The sequence below is a fragment of the Hyperolius riggenbachi genome, chromosome 12, assembly GCF_040937935.1.
Source record: "Hyperolius riggenbachi isolate aHypRig1 chromosome 12, aHypRig1.pri, whole genome shotgun sequence".
NCBI lineage: Eukaryota > Metazoa > Chordata > Amphibia > Anura > Hyperoliidae > Hyperolius > Hyperolius riggenbachi.
Genome location: NC_090657.1, coordinates 108,355,683 through 108,379,113, shown reverse-complemented (window position 1 = coordinate 108,379,113; position 23,431 = coordinate 108,355,683). Strand labels below are relative to the sequence as shown.

General features: G+C 46.3%; 1 protein-coding gene across 27 annotated transcripts in view; it reads left to right on the top strand.

Moving 5' to 3' along the window:
• The window catches only part of SRCIN1 (SRC kinase signaling inhibitor 1), a 1,481,450-nt gene that overhangs the window by 1,260,566 nt on the left and 197,453 nt on the right, over positions 1 to 23,431 (top strand). For all 27 annotated transcript variants that reach the window (XM_068262488.1, XM_068262500.1, XM_068262499.1 and 24 more), the window contains 2 exons: positions 455 to 1,287; positions 9,064 to 9,150. In XM_068262488.1, coding sequence (XP_068118589.1) covers positions 455 to 1,287; positions 9,064 to 9,150 — 920 coding nt within the window. The remainder of the gene's footprint in view (positions 1 to 454; positions 1,288 to 9,063; positions 9,151 to 23,431) is intronic.

Genomic DNA, 23,431 nt, shown 5'->3' with positions numbered 1-23,431 from the left:
AATAGTTTTGTAAGTAACTGTCTTTTTTAAAAAATAAAAAGGAAACTACTTGCCCCACCAGGTCAGAGTCTCACATACTGACTACTGCCTGCTTATACCCAGCCAGCCTGACAGAATGCCTCTATGGGCACATGATCATGTAGTCAGAAGAGTGATTGCTCTGCCAACTGACACCACTCCTCCCTACTAACTGTTAGCCTATCAGGGCCTTAGACTGACTGGCATTCATATGCCTTTCTTGAGCTTATTGAGATGAAGATTATAAACTGAGAAAGAAATACATCACTGTCATATTTTAGAGGAAAATTGCATATTTTGAGAGCTTTAAGGGCTAGAAATAATATATTTACTAAAACATCTTTCATCTGTCTTGTGTATGAAGTCAGTGCATGTATTTTTATATATTCTGTATTCCTTTCCTTACCCACTGTGTTCTGTGACTATTCCATTACAGCGTGAGATGATGTACAGCTCCAGAGACTCATCCCCTACTAGACGCTTGAACAGCATGTCTCCGGCACCCCACTTGGCTTCGGGTTCTCCTCCACCTGTGCTCCAGTCCTCCTCCCCAGCACGTTCCCGCATGTCTTACAGTGGTGGGCGACCACCTTCTTATGCGGGAAGTCCTGTGCACCATGGCGATCGAATGTCTGGCCTTCCACCAGCCCAAGGAGTTTCCCCCAGTCCTAGCGCTATCTTGGAGAGAAGAGATGTCAAACCTGATGAAGACCTTTCCAACAAGAATGTGGTCCTGGTAAAGAATGAGGGACTTTATTCAGACCCATATGGAATGGTCCATGAAGGCAGACTTAGCATTACTTCCACTCAGTCCTTGGCTGGGTTGGGGGACCCTTTCTCATACCCAGGGGGTCTGTACAAGAGAGGTTCAGTGCGTTCACTGAGCACTTATTCTGCAGCTGCTCTACAAACTGATTTAGAAGACGGAATGTATAAACCTAACTCTCAGATATATGGGGACACATATGGTCCTGGAATGGGTTTCCGTATTCCGCCATCCTCGCCACAGAAAGTGTCTGATGGAAGGATGGTGGAAGTTCAACAGAGTCAAGGCCCACACAGCCCTTACTCAGGACCTTCCAGTCGCAACTCCCCTGTACGCCAGACCTTTCGCAAAGACTCCTCCTCCTCAGTGTTTATGGACAGCCCAGTTGGCAAACAAAGAAACCCCAGCTCTTCCTCAGGCACCAACGAAATATTCCCTGGACCGGGGGAAAGACCATTGTCTGGCTTCAGCTCTCCAGTGCCCACTAAGGAGTCAGAGACAAGGTGAGGGCAAAACTTCCTGAACCTTTTCTAGTATAGTACTCTGTACAATAGTTACAATGGATTGATAGAACAGTTTTTTTTAATGGAGTTTTTAAATTCACTTGTCACGTGCTAGTAACAGACCAGTATATAAATGACTGCATATACAGTATTTAAATTAAATTGGTGGAAGCATTGTATGCAGACAATTCTAAATACATTCTGATATGGTTTCAATGTGGAGCACCAGGCACACCATTTGCATTTTACAATATCTAGTTGCAGCCTAAATTGAAACATTGTCCGTTTAAATAGATGGGTGATGGCTGTACTGAGATGTCCTCTAATCAGAAGATGAATGTACCTAGATGTCTTCTAATTAGAAAATCAAGGAAGGAATGGTGCCGTTGGGGTACATTGGAGGGCATTTATGAAACCATGACTTCACTCCTCTCCAACCTTTTGGGTTGGGTATATCACAAATGAAGTTGCTTTAAATTTTTTCCGCTTTGCAGGTATACCTTAAATTAATTAAAACTCCTATTTTATTAGATGCACCAGTCAGCAATGTTAAAACTGCTGTCAGTTTTAGCATGCTATCAGTAAAATGCTACTGCCTAAATAGATGATAAATCCTGTCAACCTGCCTTGTAGCACACAGACTGAATAGCCTATTATCTAGCTGATACCAGTATCCTTTAGGGCCTGTTCCTGCTGTGTGTTTCAGTTTAGTACAACACTGCAGTCTGATATGCAAGAACACTTGACATTGCATTGCATGGTGTGTTATTGTTGCATGCATTTTTGTGTTCTTCCCGATTTACCAAAATGTATGAGGTCAGCAATACAGTGAAAAGCACTGCGGATGGGCAAGCTTCACAGTTCAAAGCATGCTCACCTACAGGGAATAGTGTGAATGGCAACAATATATGGCAACACTTATCTCTTAGCTCCATAAATAACATCTAAAAACTAAATTGGACCTCTATCCTATGATGTGCAGATCTGGGATATGGGCACTCTAACCTAGTGGTCCACTCCTAATTTTACACAGGCAGCTGTACAATCTTCTCCAGTCTACCTAAAGAAGCTAGATTGTATACAAGAAGCTGGTGGTTCTGAATGATTGGGAAGAAGGGCAATGACAGTCTGTTGCTGTGATTTAGGCAGCCCTGCCCCACCTAGCAGACATCCCTGATCCCACCACTGCCACTAACAGCCTTGTCTGCCTGTTGGCTTCATTGAGCGTACAAGAGATGACACCACAAATCTTTTTAACTGTCGGTGTGGATTGGAGAGGGGCTAGGCCAAAATGGCAAGATCTCTACTGACAGTTTGGTCCAAACCTAGAACTGCAGTTGAACATCATAGTAAAGTTATAGTTCAAAAAGCAGGTTTTGTAAGTGCACCGGGACCTCCTCATAGTACTGTTGTTTCCTTACCTGAGGCACTCTCTGTATTCCACCTCCTAGTCACCATATCCATTCCTAGTCTGCATTTGGCATGTAGCGAGACGTGTTCTGTGTTGGTAAGGCTAACTGGAAGTAATGAGCAACATGACAGAACTTACCTCCCTGCATCCCAGCTGCAGACTAGAGACAGGTGCACAGTCTTAGTGAACCATCGTAAGAAACGGACTTGGCTTTGAGACCAGCAGAGAACGGAATCAAGCCAGAAGGCTAGAGAGTAGGTAAGCCATGACTAGTGCAGGCTTGCATTAAGTCTTGTGACAGTTTCTCGGCCTCACAAAGACATAGTTATGCTTTCCAAATTCATTCCATTGAGTCTTGTGACAGCTGCCGCTAAGCATTCATCCACAGTCACAGATATATAGTATGTGTGCGGCTGCTAATAGGATGCATGAAATCAGCCTGTCTGGAATGGCTGCGGCTATAACTAAGAAAATGATTCCCCTTTTCAGAAGCTTAATATACTTTCCTAGCTCAGGCTGTAGGGAATACTGCCACCACATTCTGTATATTACAATAATAATACATTCTTTATAGCAGCAGCTGCCATGACTTAAGAAGAAACATTTACTTACAACTTTAATAACACCTATAAATGCTTAAGATAAAAATGTTATTGTTGTGGGTTTGTCCTGACTTCCTGTTTCCCATGTGGCCTCTGCATAGTCTGACTTGTAGATAAATACTGCTATTCTGCAGCAGAGAGCTTGTATGCAGATGTCTAATGAATTTATTAAAATAATAAAGTGGCTGAAACCAAAGCCAAAAAGAAAAGTGATGAAAACAAGCCATTTCATTACAGTAAACACAATAAGCATATATGGTACATTTTCAATAGTAATACGGTATGCATCTATGTGCAGCACGTGGCAGTGAGCAGGTTTTTGGACATACGGCAAGATTATGGACCAACTACACCATACCTACACTATGCAGCACAGGCGACAGCATGCTATAAAGCCTGGTACACACTTTCAATTATGATTGGCCAGTCACTGGCCAATTGTACCACCTCCACGTAGTATGAGGTTCAACAAATATTGAATACTACAAGCATTTTGTGTTGACAAACCCTCATACAACATGGAGTTGTGTGTAGGTAAAACCTCATACTACATAGAGGAGATACAATTGGTCAGTGATTGGCCTGTCATAATTGAAAGTGTGTACTAGGTTTAAAGTGGGATTATACTCAAAATATTTTTTTTTTTACCTCTAAACCATTAGACACTAAAAATGAATATGAAACACTAAGAGACTTCTCTGATGTCTTTGATGGTTTAAAATGCGTATTTGCACCTCACTGAAGCAAACTGATATAATTGCCGACTACAGGACAAATTACCATATAAATGCCTAGTGAAGTAATTAGCGAGCAAATAAGAGAGAATGTTCTCTGCTTCCCCACTGGATACAACAAAAGCTGTTCTGCCATGTTTACACAGTGTATATACTTCCAGCACAATCTGATAATTCTGTCCAACCAAAGCCATGCTTATTAAGTAGCAGCTAAATTAAGTGAAAAGACTGACTTTTAACCGTTGAAAACCAGTCAGATGGTCTTAGCTGTTAATTTTATGCTGTGTTTATTGCTTTAGATTATAGCTGAAATTTGAGTATAATACCTTAAAACAGATTATAGATGAAATTTGGGTATAATGCCTTAAAGAGGATCTGTATTGTTAAAATCGCACAAAAGTAAACATACCAGTGTGTTAGGGGACATCTCCTATTACCCTCTGTCACAATTTCGCCGCTCCCCGCCGCATTAAAAGTAGTCAAAAACAGTTTTAAAAAGTTTGTTTATAAACAAACAAAATGGCCACCAAAACAGGAAGTAGATTGATGTACAATATGTCCACACATAGAAAATACATCCATACACAAGCAGGCTGTATACAGCTTTCCTTTTGAATCTCAAAAGATCATTTGTGTGTTTACCTTCTGTCCCCTTCTTCTCTCATGCACTGAACATTACAGGCTTCCTGCAGACAGCTCTGCCTGTGCCTGTGTTTGTAATTCCTCATTATGTGTCAGCCAGCTACTTTTTAACAGCCTAATGCTGGATACACACGGTGCGTTCGTGCACTCGATTTTCCCGTCGATTCCCGTCGATTCGTTTATTTCCAACATGTCCGATTTGGATTTCGATGGATCGTTAGGTCGATTCGCATGCAAAGTATGCCGAATCGACCTAACGATCCATCAAAATCCAAATCGGACATGTTGGAAATAAACTAATCGACGGGAATCGACGGGAAAATCGAGTGCACGAACGCACCGTGTGTATCCAGCATAACAGAGGAGGATTTTTATCCAGCTCTCTTCTATCACTGATAAGATAGCAGAGAAGCTGCTGGCTTATGTAAATAAAACACACACTGAAGTGTGCATAGAGGAACAGACCAGCACGGAAGAGTTGGCAGCCTTCCAGACACAGGCCGACAAGTCTGACAGGGGAAAGATACATTGATTTATTACAGAGACCGTGATAGTACAAAGTGCTGCAGTGAGCCAGAACAGATTAGAATAGGCTTAGGAACTTGTAGGATGGTAGAAAAAACGTTGTAATTTTTCTTACAGAGTCACTTTAAGATACAGTAAGGTGAAGTGCAGTACTCTGTATTGTACAAATTGGTGTATCTGAGTGCATTCATAAATTGACATTTGTGTTTGTCATGATCCTGCACACTTGGTGCATCTGAGCTGTATTACTGTTCTATAAAGCATGTAGGAGGAGGAGAAGCAGGAGGCTCCCCGCTGCACGTGAAGATAAATCACTCCGTTGAAAAACCTCTTGCCTAGCTGATTGCTCCTTAGATGATATTTGACAGGCGCAGAAGACGAGGGATGCTGGCATAGACCTCAAACTGTCAAGCTGAATGGTTTTGGCCTTCAACATTCTAATGTCTGTAGCAATCAGTCTGGCGCTGCGTGGCCAAAAAAGATATAAGGCAATATATTTACCCATGATGCATCACCAAGGATAACATTGGAGGTTATGTCTTGCCTTCACACCGAAGATTAAAAAAAGTGTTTCCATCATGTATCTGCCTCGGGTCTATATGAAGAGATGGACGCAGTAAAGCAATATGCTGCTTGAAAAGAGATTGCTGTTAGATACCTATGAAGGCTGCTGTTGCCAATCTTGTTTTAAAAGTTTCAAGATCATGGCTGCTGTTTGCCTCCTTCCTACACTACTTAGCTAATGACCCCAGAGGCGTATCTAGAGGGGTGCCGGCATAGCTCGTGCTATGGGCGCCACAGCACCATAGGTGCCATGCTGTCCCCTGTGCTGTGCCAGCATGCCTGCCCCTATGCCTCCCCGTCACTCAGACCTCAATTAGATCAGATTAATTCAGTTACGGTATCTGGGTAACATTGCTACTAATTTACAGATGTATGGCGCACTTGGTTTAGTGTTAGAAAAGAGGACAGAGAGGGATTAGTAAGAGATATGTCCCCCAAAAAATAACTTTAGCAATATCCCAAGCCAAAAAACACAGGCAACCATAACACATGTACGCGAGAAAGGATGCTGTTTTTAGAGGGGAATGGGGCTCTGACTGGGGAAGGGGGGGCACAATATCAGTGTTTGCCATGGGCTCTTTATTACTCAAATATGCCCCTGAATGACCCAGAAGGTTTATGCAAGTGATACTGGCTTTTCCAACACCTGCTATTCAGGTTGCCTCTTTGTAGATGTGTCCTAACTTCCTACGTTTATTCTGTTTCTGACTGCTTGTAAAGAAAAATGACAGCAGCTGTGAAGTGTACCCGAGCCGAAGCCCAGGTCAAAAGGAAATACTTGCCTTAGAAGAGGGAAGCATCTGGATCCTGTAGAGGCTTCCCACGGCTTCTCTGGTCCTCCTGAAGTGTACCGACAAGAGCTTGTTGGTAATTACATTGGGGCTGTTCAGGCATGAGCACTGCTATACTGCTCCTGTGCCAGTATGGGCATGGCTGCACAATAAGTGCACGAGGGTCCCCAGGTGCAGCACAGCCGTACTCGTACCAGAAACGGAGCATAGCCTTAATGTGCAGGAGGGTCCCGCACAGCAGTGGAGGACAGCATGGCTCTCCTTAGGTAAGCATTTGCTTTTTGAAGATTTTTATGCCTTAGGTTCTGTTTAAATGTAACCTAAAGTGAGGGGAATACAGAGGCTGCCATCTTTATTCTGTATTAAACGATGCTAGTTGCCTGACTTCTGTGCTAACACTATAAGTAAATGGCCCAGAATGAGCATACAGATCAGATACTTTCCTTCAGGTCTGACATGCTTGTGCAGGTGTGTGAAAAAGCACGACAGACAGGCAACTGGCATGGTTTTTAAGGGAATGATAATGGCAGCTTCTGTATTCCTCTCATCTCGGGTTCCATTTAAAATATAAGGTTAGTGATTGTAGCTTTGAAACTACTACTCCACCAGCTTCTCAAATGGCCAGTCACAAAGGAAACCGAGAGCAGATTTTGGTAAGTTTTTGTATGGCAGCCTATCAGAGTCTTTATGTATTCCATAAGGAGGAGGATTAGATGTAGTTGGTTGCCTGTTCCTTGCTGTGGTAACTTCTTATCATTCTTTGGAAGTATTTACATTTCTTTTCCACTGAATTATAAACTGAGCTAATATGAAATAATGTTAAGGGGACACTAGATGGAGCTCATGTAAAGCTTACTGATGCAGTGAGGCAATGGAAATGAAATGGAGCTGGAGGGAAACCTGTACTAGTAGAATTATGCAGACTGTGGAGCTATTGTTTCAGATGACGACCTTGACTGAGTAACATGTACTGCATGATGCTGTTCTGTGGAGAGAATAAGTTGACGGTAAGCAGGAGGCCTCTTACCGTGGGGAACTGCTGTAGCCATTGAACATAGTTTCCAACTGTCCCTCTTTGGGAGCCAAATCCCTCTGTCACTCTTCTTCCTTTATTTGTCCCTCGTTCGAGACTGATGTACAGATCTGAGTAAATATATGTATTTTTCTACTGAAAAATGTTTTTTGACTCTTTATTATCAGCAACTAAATTGATATATTGCTTATTTTCAAATGTTAAAATGAAAAAAGAAAAAAAAAGGCCAGTGTGGTTTGAATGATAAAACTACATTTTCATTTTTATATGCATGGTGAGTTTTGTGGTGGGGAGTGGTTAGAGGTGGGGCAGGGGCATGTCTTAAAGTGTCCCTCTTTATCTCAAAAAGTTGGAAGGTATCCCATTGACTGATAAAAATGCAAGCCAAGTGGCTACCATTCCTCTTGTCTTGCTTGGTTGCAGAGAATAGAACATGCTGTGGCTGTACAGACGTCACGTCAGATATTTGCCACAAAAAAAAATAAAATAAACTTCTGGACAGTAGTTCATTGATTTATTACTTAGCTTTCATCTTTTGGCTTTAAAGCGGACTGAAACTCAGAACTTCCTCTCTGCTCTAAAAGATAAGCAACCGCATAATAACATTTAAAGAAAAACATTTCTTTGTGACAGCTGAAACAAAGCCAGCTATAAATCTGCAGTGCATCTACTTCCTGCTTTCATGGAAGCAGACATATTGTTAACGTCCTGTGCTTTCAAATAAGCCAATAGCTGTGGCAGTCAACTGACACATCTGAGGGATCAAATTACAACTTGTGATTAGTCACAGATGAGGGGAATTAGACAGGCTAAGCTCTCTAAATACATACAGGGTGTATTTCTCTGTTTTCCTTCTGTCCTGTGCAAGAGTTCAGGTCCACTTTAAAACATAGAGTCCCTGAACCAGAAAGTGACATTGGGTGGATTATGGGAATATCTGTTCAGTAAACGTATTCCAGATCGGTAACTCGGATAGAACTGAATGCAGAGAGAAGAATGACAGGTAAGGAAGTTGAGTTTTTTTAGGGGATCATGAGCGACAGCTTACATAATTGCCTCTGCACAGGATTGTTTGAACATAGGACAGAGTCCCTGCCATCGGCATATGAATCCAGTGAGATGACTTTTCATAATGAACAAATTTCATTGTATTAATAAATCAACAAGGCTTGTGCAAAGCTAACTGTCTGATAATGAGCTGTTTATTGCTAGAGTGTTCTCCTGCTAGTTGCTTATTCATAAAGCATCATTTATTAATTAACCTGATTAATGGCCGTGCACAGGCAACTCTTCATTAATGTGATCTGAGCCTCTGCTGGAGAGGCATAAGTGAGTAAATCTCATTTCTTTATCCTTGCAGAGACTGTTTGCATATCTTAAGCTTTTCGGAATATCAGAGCGATTGAGTGTTGTATAGTGCTGTGTTTTGTGCCTGGTGGTAACAGGTATTTGTTCCCTTGTTATCTCTTTACAGGGAGAGAATGGAGGCCATGGAGAAACAGATTGCCAGCTTGACGGGACTTGTCCAGAGTGCTTTAATGCGCGGATCTGATAGCGACAGGTATGGGGGAAGAGATGTCTGGGCTGAAAAAGCGCTGGTGTATCTTGGGGATAAGTTTACTAGTGACCGTCCTACTGTTAGCTTAAGGTTTTACCTGGTGTAGTTGGCATATGCGAATAAGCTCCACTTGCTGAGAAGAAAAAACAGTCCCTGTAGTTCATGTTCCTAACTAGTGATGGTCACATCTAGGAGAACTAATGGAGAAGCATGTGATCAGTTTGATCAGGTGATAGATACATAAGTCTCTGATTTGCTAGTCATGATCATGGGGATGTGGATCCACAGGATGTGATCACCAGACGCGTACAGTGGTGCTCAGCAGAGCTCGAATATTCGAGTAGCTCGAATATTCGAGCTCTTTTTCAGCTATTCGAGCTCGGTATTCGAGCTCCGAATAGCTGGAGCTATTCGAATGGGCTATTCGAGTGAACTCGAATAGCCCATTCACTATTCGCGCTATTCGAGCTAACAGCGCTATTCGAGCTCGAATACCGAGCTCGAATAGCGTCATAGCCCAGATTGATGTCCTTAGAGCCAATCAGAGGGCTCCCAGGCCCTCTGACGGCGGCCAATCACTGAGGGGGACCCTGGCCAGCCCCTACCCTATAAATAGCGGCCGCCATGTTCCGTTTCTCCGTCCTTGCCCGACTTTGCACAGAGAGAGATTTGCTCCTTTGTGCGTTGGCTTAGCAAGAGCTTTATTGTGGTCATTTACCTAGCGTTTTTGCTCACATACACCTCCTATATACACCTATATTGTTGTTAGTTAGATAGACATTGTATTTTAGTTAGTAGCTTTTGTGTTACATAGAGAGAGACTCAGACAGCTGCTGCAGGCTTACAGCTTTAGGCCTCAGGGCCTTGCCTGTGTGGGCAGCTGTTCTCTCCTGTCCTCTGTTTATTTCTCATCTATACCAGTATTTCTGCTGTCCTTTAGTACTGATTGATTGTATTTTGTATTGTAGTTATATACTGTAACTGTACTAGGACACTCACTCAGTCACTGTTCATAGGCTACTAGTTCCTGCGTGTGCGTGCACTCACTGTCTGTGTACTGTAGTGTACACACACTCTATTTCCTTCTGAATAGTTATATACTGTAACTGTACTAGGACACTCACTCACTGACACTGTTCATAGGCTACTAGCTCCTGCGTGTGCGTGCACTCACTGTCTGTGTACTGTAGTGTACACACACTCTATTTCCTTCTGAATAGTTATATACTGTAACTGTACTAGGACACTCACTCACTGACACTGTTCATAGGCTACTAGCTCCTGCGTGTGCGTGCACTCACTGTCTGTGTACTGTAGTGTACACACACTCTATTTCCTTCTGAATAGTTATATACTGTAACTGTACTAGGACACTCACTCAGTCACTGTTCATAGGCTACTAGCTCCTGTGTGTGTGTGCACTCACTGTCTGTGTAGTGTACACACACTCTATTTCCTTCTGAATAGTTATATACTGTAACTGTACTAGGACACTCACTGTCACTGTTCATAGGCTACTAGCTCCTGCGTGTGCGTGCACTCACTGTCTGTGTAGTGTACACACACTCTATTTCCTTCTGAATAGTTATATACTGTAACTGTACTAGGACACTCACTGTCACTGTTCATAGGCTACTAGCTCCTGCGTGTGCGTGCACTCACTGTCTGTGTACTGTACACACACTCTATTTCCTTCTGAATAGTTATATACTGTAACTGTACTAGGACACTCACTGACTGTCACTGTTCATAGGCTAGCTCCTGCGTGTGCGTGCACTTACTGTCTGTGTACTGTAGTGTACACACACTCTATTTCCTTCTGAATAGTTATATACTGTAACTGTACTAGGACACTCACTCACTGACACTGTTCATAGGCTACTAGCTCCTGCGTGTGCGTGCACTCACTGTCTGTGTACTGTAGTGTACACACACTCTATTTCCTTCTGAATAGTTATATACTGTAACTGTACTAGGACACTCACTGTCACTGTTCATAGGCTACTAGCTCCTGCGTGTGCGTGCACTCACTGTCTGTGTACTGTACACACACTCTATTTTCTTCTGATTACTGATTGATTATTGTAATTTCTGGTTGTACTTACTGTTACTACTTACTGTACTAGTAGGGACACTCAGTCACTGTTCATAGGCTAGCTCCTGCGTGTGCGTGCACTCACTCACTGTCTGTGTACACACACTCTATTTCCTTGTGATTATTACTACTGATTATTGTAACTTCTAGTTGTACTTACTGACTCTGTTACTACTTACTTACTGTACTAGACACTCACTCAGTCACCTCGCCCACCAACCCACTCCATTAAAGTACCCCACTTTTCACCCGCCCTTTTAAAAAACTTTTGTGTTTACGCCCAAAACATCGAAGATGTCTGGAAGTGGCAGCCAGCGCGGTCTGGGCAAGGGGAAGGGCAGCAAGGGAATCGGGAGGAGATGGAGCAGCATTGTGGCAAGCCGCGGGCGCGGCCGCGCCACCATGCACAGTTCCGCAGCAGCAGCGTCAGTGGCTAACATTCCTCCTATAGCCACTGGCCTTGGACGCCTTGGGCGCCGCCCAGCAGGAGCATCTGCAACTCACGCTGCACAGACACAGCAGTAGCAGCGTGTAGCACCTGCTCCGATTTTCCTCCAGCCGGGTCGGAAACGTCCCATTGAGGAAAAGGATGCAGACACTGTGGTGCAACTGATGACGGAGGATGAGCAGCCCGCCATCAGCTCTGCATCCGAGGCCTCCACCCTCACCACCACCACCCCTGTTCGCAGCAGCCGCCCAGCAGGGCCTGGGGAGGAGGCCAGTTCACCGTCAGTCGCCGACCTGTCACTCAGCACTCTTTTGACCCCAGGCATGATGAGTCAATTGTCTGCTGTTGTTGGCGATTTGGAGGAGGAGATGCTGATGGGCACTTTGGGGGATGAGGGATTGGACAGCAAGACTATGGCGACAGTCAAGCAGCCCATCCATGCATCAGGAGAGGAGTTTGGGGGGTCATCATCCCAGCAGGACATGTTTCAGGAGGGGGAGGATGATGATGACACGGTGACAGACAGAGACTGGGTGCCACCAGCTCCAGGGGATGTCGTCATCAGCAGCTCTGAGGAGGAGGAGGAGGATGCGCTTGTGGGCCTTGCAAGGAGGCGCATCATTGCAAGCATTGGCAGCAGTAGGCAGGTCCCCCAGCCTGCTGGTGTCTCAGGCTCAGCAGCAGCAGCATCTGCCAGTAGCACCACCAGCCGCACCCAAGCCCCCCCCCCCCCCCAACCACCACAGGGAGACAGGCAGCAGCGGTTCCATGCCGTAGGGGGTTGTTTGTGTCACCAATCTGGCGCTTTTTCACCATGCGCACAGTGTACAGCAAGTACGCCACTTGCAACCACTGTCAGCGGAAGTTGAGCAGAGGTGCAGACCCCTTAAAGTTCAGCACCAGCTCGCTCATCAACCACCTTGCTGCGAAACATTTCCACCAGCATGAGGAGTTCCAGAGGCTGAAGGCATCTGGTGCTGGCAGTGGCACCACACCCATCACTGCACAGCCTTCAGCAGCAGCAACAGCAGCCACCCGCCCTCCTGCTCCTCCAGCAGCACCAGCAGGAGTGCGGAAACGCACTGCTCCTCCCCCCTCTGCAACTCCTGCCGCCGACACTGAGGCCTGTTCTGGCAACCAGTCCTCAGTGGCCTCCTCTGCTGTGTCTGCTGATTCCCGTGCCAGCAAAAGGCCACGCCAGAGCCTTTTGAGCGAGTCCTTCCAGGGGGTGGTTAGGGCTCTGCCTCCCAGCAGCCGTCGCGTGCGGCAGCTGAACGGCTTGCTGGCACGGGCCATGTGCTCCCAACTCCTGCCGTACACGCTCGTGCAGGAGGGGAGCGACATTCGTGCGCTGCTTGCTTGCGCAGCCCCAGACTGGCAGCAGACACTTCTTCGCCCGCAAGGCCATTCCTGCACTGCACCGCTTTGTGATGGCCAATGTGGAGCGAGGGCTGAAGCACGCGGTTGGTGAAAGGGTCCACGTCACCATGGACTCCTGGAGCAGCCGCTTCGGGACAGGCCGCTACCTGTCCTTCACTGTCCACTGGGTCAGCTTGGTGGAAGGGGGTGAGGATGGGAGAGCAGCAGCGGGCACAGCAGCAGCAGCAACACAGTGGGTGGTGCCACCCCGCAGGGTCGGGGGAACTGCAGCAGGTTCCTCCGATCCTCTGCCATCCTCCGGCACACCTGGCCAAACCCCCCGCCTCAGCAGCAGCGTGAAGGCCCGCCACTGCCAAGCGCTGCTGCACTTGGTCAGCCTTGGGAAGACCAAGCTGACGGCAACCCATGTGTTGGCCAAACTCCAGGAGCAGGAGAGGATTTGGCTGACCCCCAGAGGCCTCAGAGTCGGAGAGGTGGTGGCCGACAATGGGGCCAATCTGGTTGCCGCAATAGACAGGGGAAACCTGACCCACATCCCCTGTCTTGCCCACGTGCTGAACCTGGTGGTGCAGAAGTTCTTGCGCACCTACCAGGGGATGAGCGAACTGCTGGAAACGGCAAGGAACGTTGTGCGTCACTTCCGGCGCTCGGCTGCAGCCTGTGCGAGCCTGGAAGACGTGCAAAAGGAGCTGGAGCTGCCACGCCATCGGCTGATCCTTGACGTTCCGACTCGCTGGAACTCCACCCTGGCGATGTTGGAGCGTCTGGTTGAACAGAAGCACGCTGTCAACCAGTACCTTGCCCAGGCCACTGTTTCCGCCGCTCAGAGAAGGGACAGGACCAGCAACATCCCGTCCATCGTCCCCGATGATGACTGGAGGCACATGCAGCAGGTGTGCTTAGTGCTGGCTCCCTTTCTGCAGGCCACTAACATGGTGAGCAGGGACCATGCTATGGTCTGCGAGTGGGTGCCCCTGGTTTGTCTGCTGAACAGGGCCCTCGATGCTTTGCTGGAACAGGGAGCGGCAGCCTTGGACCAGCAGGAGCGGCAAGCAGCTGCACAGTCCACCTCTGAGGGGGAGGAGGAGGAGGACTTGGTGGAGGTCCCTGACCTTGCTGCTGATGAGGGGGATCAGCACAGCGCAGCTGAGTTGGTGCGGGGGTGGAGAGAGGATGAGGCGGCAGAGGAGGAGGATGAGGTGGACAGCACTGCCGTCGATGTGCCAGCAGACGTGGCCCGCCTCTTCCCAATGGCAGCGCACATGCTGACGTGCCTGCGCAAGGACCCCAGGGTGATCCAGATGAAGCAGAGGGAGGACATCTGGATCAGCATGATGTTGGACCCACGCCTCAAGGGGAAGTTGAGCCAGTTCCTGCCGCCTGCAGGAGGAGACCCAGCGCAACAAATAAGGAGCTTGCAGCAGGCCCTTGTTGAGCGCTTGGAGGAAGCCTTCCCCCAGCCTTCCACCCCCACTGTCCAGCCAGCACAGAGGCAGCAGCAGGTGCCTGCATCCAGCAGCAAGCGCCCCACAGACCTGCTGACTCTCAGCAACGAGCTCTACAGGACTGTAGAGGCTCCGGCAGCAGTGACTAGAGAGGAGGTGCATGCAGCAGCATCCTCCTCCGGTCACAGCCAGCGCCTGACCCGCATGGTGGCTGACTACATGGGGTCCTACAGCGGGCTTGACAGCGATGCCCCTGTTGATCCCATGGAGTATTGGGTCAAGCGCCTGGAGATCTGGAGCGAGCTGGCGCAGTACGCCCTGGAAGTGCTGTCCTGTCCCCCTTCCAGCGTGCTGTCCGAGCGCTGCTTCAGTGCAGCTGGTGGCGTGGTCACCGAGAAACGCTCACGTCTGTCTCACAAGTCTGTGGACAGACTGACGTTTCTCAAGATGAACCAGGCGTGGGTGGAAGGCGAGTTCCTGGCCCCTGTTGTCGGCGAGAGGGGGACATGAACTGAAGAACCATCGTTAATGTGCCTTACCACCCTTTACCACCTCCTGGCTCCTGCTCACTAAGCCAGCCTGGTTCACTTTGACTATTACGTCGCCTGCAGCCACACATTTTACACCTACAGTGGGCTACTGTGTACTGCCCTTCTGCTGTCTGTCTGTGTTTCCCACTGTCAGGGTACACAGATTTACCTTCTGCTGCCACTCTGCCACCAGCTATTACTTCAAAAAATAGCTATATCTGTGTAATTGGTTGTAAAACCAAAACTACAAAACCATTAAAAAAAAAAAAAAGGTTTAATTTTTCTGAGGTGCCCGGGTTGAAAACTGTGTTGTCCCAGTTGTGTATTGGACACAATGTGGGCTGCACGACCGCTGTCTGGGACCTCCTGTTGTGTTTATTTACGCCCTGGTATCACCGCTAGGTACCAGGGCTATTATGTCACGCTGCCTGCTGCCACACTCACACTACTCCTCCATTCCTCCTGCTGCTGCTGCTGTCTGTCTGTGTTTCCCACTGCCAGGGTACACAGAATTACCTTCTGCTGCCACTCTGCCACCAGCTATTACGTCAAACAATAGCTGCTCACATAATTACTCCTCCATTCCTCCTGCTGCTGCTGCTGTCTGTCTGTGTTTCCCAACGCCAGGGTACACAGATTTACCTTCTGCTGCCACTCTGCCACCAGCTATTACGTCAAACAATAGCTATATATATGTGTAATTTGTTTTACAAACAAAACCAAAAAACCATAAAAATAAAAGGTTTAATTTTTCTGAGGTGCCCGGGTTGAAAACTGTTGTCCCAGTTGTGTATTGGACACGATGTGGGCTGCACGACCGCTGTCTGGGACCTCCTGTTGTGTTTATTTACAGCCCTGGTATCACCCGCTAGGTACCAGGGCTATTATGTCACGCTGCCTGCCTGCTGCCACACTCACACTACTCCTCCATTCCTCCTGCTGCTGCTGCTGTCTGTCTGTGTTTCCCACTGCCAGGGTACACAAAATTACCTTCTGCTGCCACTCTGCCACCAGCTATTACGTCAAACAATAGCTGCTCACATAATTACTCCTCCATTCCTCCTGCTGCTGCTGCTTTCTGTCTGTGTTTCCCACTGCCAGGGTACACAGAATTACCTTCTGCTGCCACTCTGCCACCAGCTATTACGTCAAACAATAGCTGCTCACATAATTACTCCTCCATTCCTCCTGCTGCTGCTGCTGTCTGTCTGTGTTTCCCAACGCCAGGGTACACAGATTTACCTTCTGCTGCCACTCTGCCACCAGCTATTACGTCAAACACTAGCTATATATATGTGTAATTTGTTTTACAAACAAAACCAAAAAACCATAAAAAAAAGGTTTAATTTTTCTGAGGTGCCCGGGTTGAAAACTGTGTTTTCCCAGTTGTGTATTGGACACGATGTGGGCTGCACGACCGCTGTCTGGGACCTCCTGTTGTGTTTATTTACGGCCTGGTATCACCGCTAGGTACGAGGGCTATTATGTCACGCTGCCTGCCTGCTGCCACACTCACACTACTCCTCCATTCCTCCTGCTGCTGCTGCTGTCTGTCTGTGTTTCCCACTGCCAGGGTACACAGAATTACCTTCTGCTGCCACTCTGCCACCAGCTATTACGTCAAACAATAGCTGCTCACATAATTACTCCTCCATTCCTCCTGCTGCTGTCTGTCTGTGTTTCCCACTGCCAGGGTACACAGAATTACCTTCTGCTGCCACTCTGCCACCAGCTATTACGTCAAAAAATAGCTATATATCTGTGTAATTTGTTTTACAAACAAAACCAAAAAACCATACAAAAAAAAAAAAAGGTTTAATTTTTCTGAGGTGCCCGGGTTGAAAACTGTGTTGTCCCAGTTGTGTATTGGACACGATGTGGGCTGCACGACCGCTGTCTGGGACCTCCTGCCTGCTGTGTTTATTTACAGCCCTGGTATCACCGCTAGGTACCAGGGCTATTATGTCACGCTGCCTGCCTCATTGACTGCCTGCTGCCACACACTCATCCTCCTCCTCCTGCTGCTGAATTTACCTTCTGCTGTCTGTGTGTTTCCACTGCCAGGGAGCACATACAATGGCGCTTCCAACATGCGTGCGCCACCAGCTATTTGTTACGCTCAAAAAAAGCTGCATTTCTTTAAAAAAAAAAAATTGAAAAGAGAAATAAGTGAAGAAGAAGAAGACGATGGAGGAGGAGGAGGAGGATGATGATACAGTACTAAACAAAATTCTGGACACAACTTCTCTTTCCACCTTTTTTTTTTTTAAAGGAACATCCCCACATAATCACTTGCTGTTGTTACTTGGAAAAAAGATGTTTCTTGCATCATTCACCCTCAAAACAAGTGTTGGAAGCTATTTAAGGCCAATTCGAATAGTCAGCTCGAATAATGAGCTCGAATATCGACTCGAATAGTGAGCTCGAAGTCCGAGGTCGAATCGAATAGTAAAAATTATTCGATTTGAATATTCGACTGACCTCGAATAATTTACTATTCGAATTCGACCAAACTCGAATTTTAAAAAGGGGTATTTGAGCACCACTAGACGCGTATCTGGAGGGATGCAGGCATGACACGTGCCCCAGGTGACCTCCCTCTTCAATCATCAGGGGGGCGCAGTGCTGTTGACTAGGGATGCCCATTCGGATTCCGCGGAAATGCAATTTCCGAAATTGCGATCGGAAATTGCATTTCCGCATCGGAATGCGGAATTCGGTAATGCAAGCTCCGTAGGCGGATTTCCGCCGGAAATCGCGGAAATTTCCGCCGGAAATTGTGGAAATTCCACCCGACTTTAACTTGTTCACAAGATTGGGTTTAATAAACCCTGAAAATTTGGTGTTTCTAGGACTTAAGAGGGCTTTGCTATTAACCGCTAAATTCGGCGGATTTTTACTGTAATGTAAAATGCAGAAAATCTGCATCTGCCTATTTCCTGCATTTTACATTACAGTAAAAATCAGCCGACTTTAGCGGTTAATAGCAAAGCCCCCGTAAGTCCTAGAAACACCAAATTTTCATTAAACAGAATCTTCTGAACAAGATGCAAAAAAAAGTTTTCAAAAAGACCTTATAGTTTTTGAGAAAATCGATGTTAAAGTCGGGCGGAATTTCCGCGATTTCCGGCGGAAATTCCGCATTGGAATGCGGAAATTGGTAGCGGAATCGGTAATCTGTACATGACGGAATGCGGATTTACCGCGGAATCAGAAATTGGCATTCCGACCATCCCTACTGCTGACAGCATTCCTGAGTCTAAGATAGCTACAATCATCCAGCAGCCTGCCCGTCTCAGCCTTTGTCTTATATCTACATTACAAGCTATTGAGAGGTGAGTTCCGAAGTTTTCCCTCACTCCCTAATGTCTCAGTCCCCTGAGATAGCAGCAGATGCCTCTGGTCTGGAGGTTACAAGATCTCACATCCTCAGCCTTATCTCAGTGTGCTGTTTACTTACTTTTATTTATGACACTCTCTGCACTTTAACCATTACGCTGCTGGCATCTCTGTGGCCAGATTTAACAACATCTCTCTTGTACAGTGTATCTCAGTTGTTAAAATGCATTATATTTCTAGCTCAGTACCTATCTACTGATATTTAATAGGTTGTCAGCCTTTTATTATGTTATAATTGTCACTGCAAATGTTTCATTGCTTTCATTCATATGAGTGGTGGCTGCCATATTTATTTCCTTTTAAACAATACTGGTTGCATGGAAATCCTGCTGATCTTGCTGGTCACCTGAAACAAGCATGCAGCTAATCTTGTCAGATGTGTGATAGACATTTGATCTGCTTGCTTGTTCAGGGTCTATGGCAAAGGCAGGGATCACACTTGTTTTTTTAGTTTAACATTTTCTGCACACCAAGTGTGTTTCTATGCAGAAAAATGTGTGCTTTTTTCACAACAGTTAATGTAATTGATACAGAAAACTGACAAAATAAGCAGAATTATCATGCAGAATGTTAGTTTTTTTTTTCTGTGCAAGAAAAACACATTGTGTGAACTAGCCCCTTGATTAACATGAGTTTTCAGTTCTTCTGTGCAGAAAACACGTTTGAAAACAGTCAACTATGTTCCCTGCCTTAAAGTATTAGAGGCAGAGGATCAGAAGGATAGCCTAATTTATTTAATAGTGACTGTTACATTCTGGTATTTGTGTGTGTGTGTGTCTTCTGAATGCATGATGGGGTTACCCTGTCCAAAAAGGTTAGACAGGATGCTGTTGTGTTTAGGTGTGTGTGTGTGTGTGTGGGGGGGGGGGGGCCTGGGGGGCGCAATTTTAGTATTTGCCATTTGCGCTGTCTTGCCTAGATACGCCACTGGTGATCACAGCAAATCAGAGCTCTGCAAATCTATCAACTGATACAACGAATCACATGCTTCTCCATGAGTTCTCCTAAATATGTCACTATTCCTAAACTATGCTGTCATAGCATTCTGCCAATCACTGCATTGGTAAATCTGTAAGTAGGGCTAACTGCTCATACAAGAAGTTGTCAGAATTTCAATGCAGTCTGTATTCCAAAGAAAGTAGATGCAAATAGGCACAATTTAAGGTTCCTGTAATTTTATATGTTTATAATTGGCAACAAATTGCATTGTGATGATTTCATTAACATTAAATTGCAAAATGACATGAACAGATCTAATATATGTTCATAGTAATGTTTAACCAAAGTTTAAGGCTGGATTCACAGTGGTCAGTTGCATAACTCATGTGTTAAAATGAGTGCGAGCTGCAATAGAGACAGGACATAGACTTTAATACAAAGTCTGCATGCAGTGAGTTAGAATAACGCAATCCATTAATGTGAACATATCCATAGCATTGTATGGGCAGTGAGTTGGCATGCAGAATTTTTCTGCAATGCAACTGACCACTGTAAACCCAGCCTTATGCTGCATCCACAGTGGTCAGTTGCAGAACGCATGAGTGTGAACTGCAGTGGAGACGGGATATAGACTTTAATACAAAGCCTGCATGCAGTGAGTTAGAATAAAGCAAGCTGTTACTGTGAACTGGTCCATAGAATTTTATGGGTAGTGAATAATGCAGAACAATTCTAAATTTCAACCGAGCCCTGTGAACTAAGCCTAATTCCCAACCCTCAGGTGCATACAGGAAGGGACCCTGGGTATCTGCAAGTAGCTGCTACAGAAACTCTCTGCAGCTGGCAGTATTCTTGTGATTCTGCTGTAGCTACTCGAGCCTAGAGAGCAGAACTAGGAGCCTATCAAGCTATGTGAGATGCATTCACAGTGATAGTACACAGAAAGCTACATCTGTGCACTGCTGATCGCTGAAATGGGTGCGAGAGGGGTAATCAGTATCACATAATGTTATGTTAAACTAACTCGGCTGACAGCGACAGCCAAATTGCTGTCTGAGAGGGGTCAGGGGCTGCTGTACACATGCTGGATTCTTGGCAGAGGTGGTCAGTATCAGGTGTGTACACATTCAATTTTGATTGGCCTATAACATTTTATCACCTCCAGTAGTTTTGAAGGCTTACCTACACAAGATATACAGTGTGTTGGCCCTTATACTACCTGAAGTAGTAACATTGACAAATTCTTAGCCAATCAAAATTTGATGTGTGTATGCACCCTGGGGGTAAAAATCTAGTGCTGCAATAGATGCTTTGTTTTCAGACAGCCTTGATTTTTAAGGTTCATACTGACGCTCAAAGTTTGTCTCCTAAAGAGATCAGGACTTGATCCCTCGGGTGACATTTTGGAGGCAGATTCCTGTACTATTGCAGAGGGTTGTCTTGTTCTATGAGGAGGGGGCGGTATATAACGAATCGGCTTCTGGCAGTTGGGGAAAGAAGAAAAACAATCCACTTGGGGTAGTCAAGTTATTGGAGCCATCTGATCTGAGGTTGGGGAGGTGTGATGCAGTTGCAGCAAATTCTTTACATATTCAGGGCCTAGGTCGTGTAGGGATTTGAATGTTAGCATGCCAATTTTGAAAAGGATTGTCCATTTTACGGGTAGCCAGTGTAGTGTGCAAAGGATTGATGTTATGTGGCAATGGTTGGGTTGGATTGTTAACAAGCTTGCGGCAGCATTCTGTACTAGGTGCAGGCGGTGTACGACTTTATTTGAAAGGCCTGCATAGAGGGCATTGCAATAGTCCAGCCATAATGCGATGAAGGCCTGAACTAAGACTGGAGGGTTCTCTGAAGGAATGAGGTGCTTAATTTTTGCAGTATTCCTTAGGTGAAAGAAGGAATGTTTCACAACAGCTGAAATTTGATTTCTGAAGTTTAATTCCCCATCAAACAGTAAGCCCAAGCTGCGCAAAGTGTTGGAGCATGTAAGGCAGTAGTCTCAAACTCATTTTACCTGGGGGCCGCAGGAGGCAAAGTCAGGATGAGGCTGGGCCGCATAAGGAATTTCACAATCGCGGTGCATTGCCGCCTCTGCCCGCCCCTCTCACTTTTCTTTCACAGAGAGGGGCGGGGAGAGGCGGCGATTGACGTCAGGAGGGGCAGAGCTGAAGCTGAAAGCTCTGCCCCGTCCAGGAAATGCCGGCGGATTGCCCCCCAGGCGATTTGGGGGCTCTGTAGCCCTCGTTTAGCGTCGGGGATGCGGCGGATTACTTGGGAGCACTGAAGCGAACTATAAGGAAGCTTTTGCTGGCGAGGGCCACAAAATATTGTATCGAGGGCCGCAAATGGCCCGCGGGCCGCGAGTTTGAGACCCCTGATGTAAGGTCTTACTTCCCTACCCTCAGTTGTGTTGACTGTGTCTGGAGCTGTTTTACGGTTAGGCGTGGACCTCCAATGACAAGAACCTCAGTTTTGTCAGCATTTACTGTAGGGGGGTCAGGGGAAAATGAGCTGAACTTACCCGGGGCTTCTAATGGTCGCCCGCAGACATCCTGTGCCCGCGCAGCCATTCACCGATGCTCTGGCCCCGCCTCCGGTTCACTTCTGGAATTTCTGACTTTAAAGTCAGAAAACCACTGCACCTGCGTTGCCGTGTCCTCGATCCCGCTGATGTCATCAAGAGCGCACAGCGCGGGCCCAGTATGGTCTGTGTCTGCGCAGTATACTCCTGGTGACATCAGCGGGAGTGAGGACACGGCAACGCAGGCGCAGTGGTTTTCTGACTTTAAAGTCAGAAATTCCAGAAGTGAACTGGAGGCGGGGCCGGAGCATCGGTGACTGGCTGCACAGACACAGGATGTCTGCGGGGGACCATTTGAAGCCCCGGGTAAGTTCAGCTCATTTTCCCCCGACCCCCCTACAGTATCCCTTTAAGCCAGTTGTCATTCATCCACTTCTGAAGCTCAGCTAAGCATGTGCCTCTGTTTTAACCCAACAGTGGTTTGTCGGACTGTTTTAGATGAGTGGCAGCATGTATATGGCAAACACATTAAATATCTTTGATCTCACACACCAATTTGTATCTACCACAACTCCCCGAAGGTAGAAGTGGAGGTGCTGTTAAAAATTCAATATGCTATAAATCTCAATAGCCACCACCACTTCTGTGATATCATATATGTAAAAATCTTTATTGAATTGACATATCAAAAAAACCAACAATAAAACTAATTAAAACAGGCCTCTATATCGGAGCACTCCCACACCTGCTCTCAACCTGGTCTCCCCACATACAACCACTCTCATACACCGGTACTGGTTTCCAGCTCATGGGTTTTCCAGGGTCTTACATTTTTGTGGGTGACCAGAGAGCTGTAAGGCGTATAGTTCACCTAATTAAGTCAGTTCACAGGTAGGAATATAAACTGGAGTGGTCTCACCTATCTAGTACACTGTATTAAATCAGCATCCAGTATTTGGGATTCTCCAGTAATAGGGACAGCGTTGCCTTTAAGGGTTAAGTGTTGTCAATCGGTCCCATCCCTCCGCAGACCGATTAGCTCCAATGCCGCACGCAACCACAGGCCATATCCGCAGGGGCTTCACCATGGGCACTTGTGAGACTGAACTCAGCCACTAATTCAAAGACCTGTTGCCAGATCCCTGCACTTCCGTGTCACTATTTGAGCCAACACTGTACTTTGAGTGCTCCGCTGACAGAGGACATAGCCCTGCCAACTGACGCGGACTTTGTCAGAGTATATGGAAACAACAAAGGGGATAGTATTGAGTCCTGGGGCACACCATATTTTAGTGGTACAGGGTTAGGCTGGAAAGGCCCCAAGGCTACCGTTTGGGCTCATTCACACTTGAAAGTGGCGTTACGGTTTTGCATGGGAATCACAAGAGTGTACAGTGAATTTACCACGCTAATCGCAATAAAATCACCCAACGATTGCATTCAGCACTTTTATAAGCATTGTATTGCGATATCTCCAGAATTGGGAGAAAATGCAGGCAACATGTTTTGCGCCCATGAGATCAC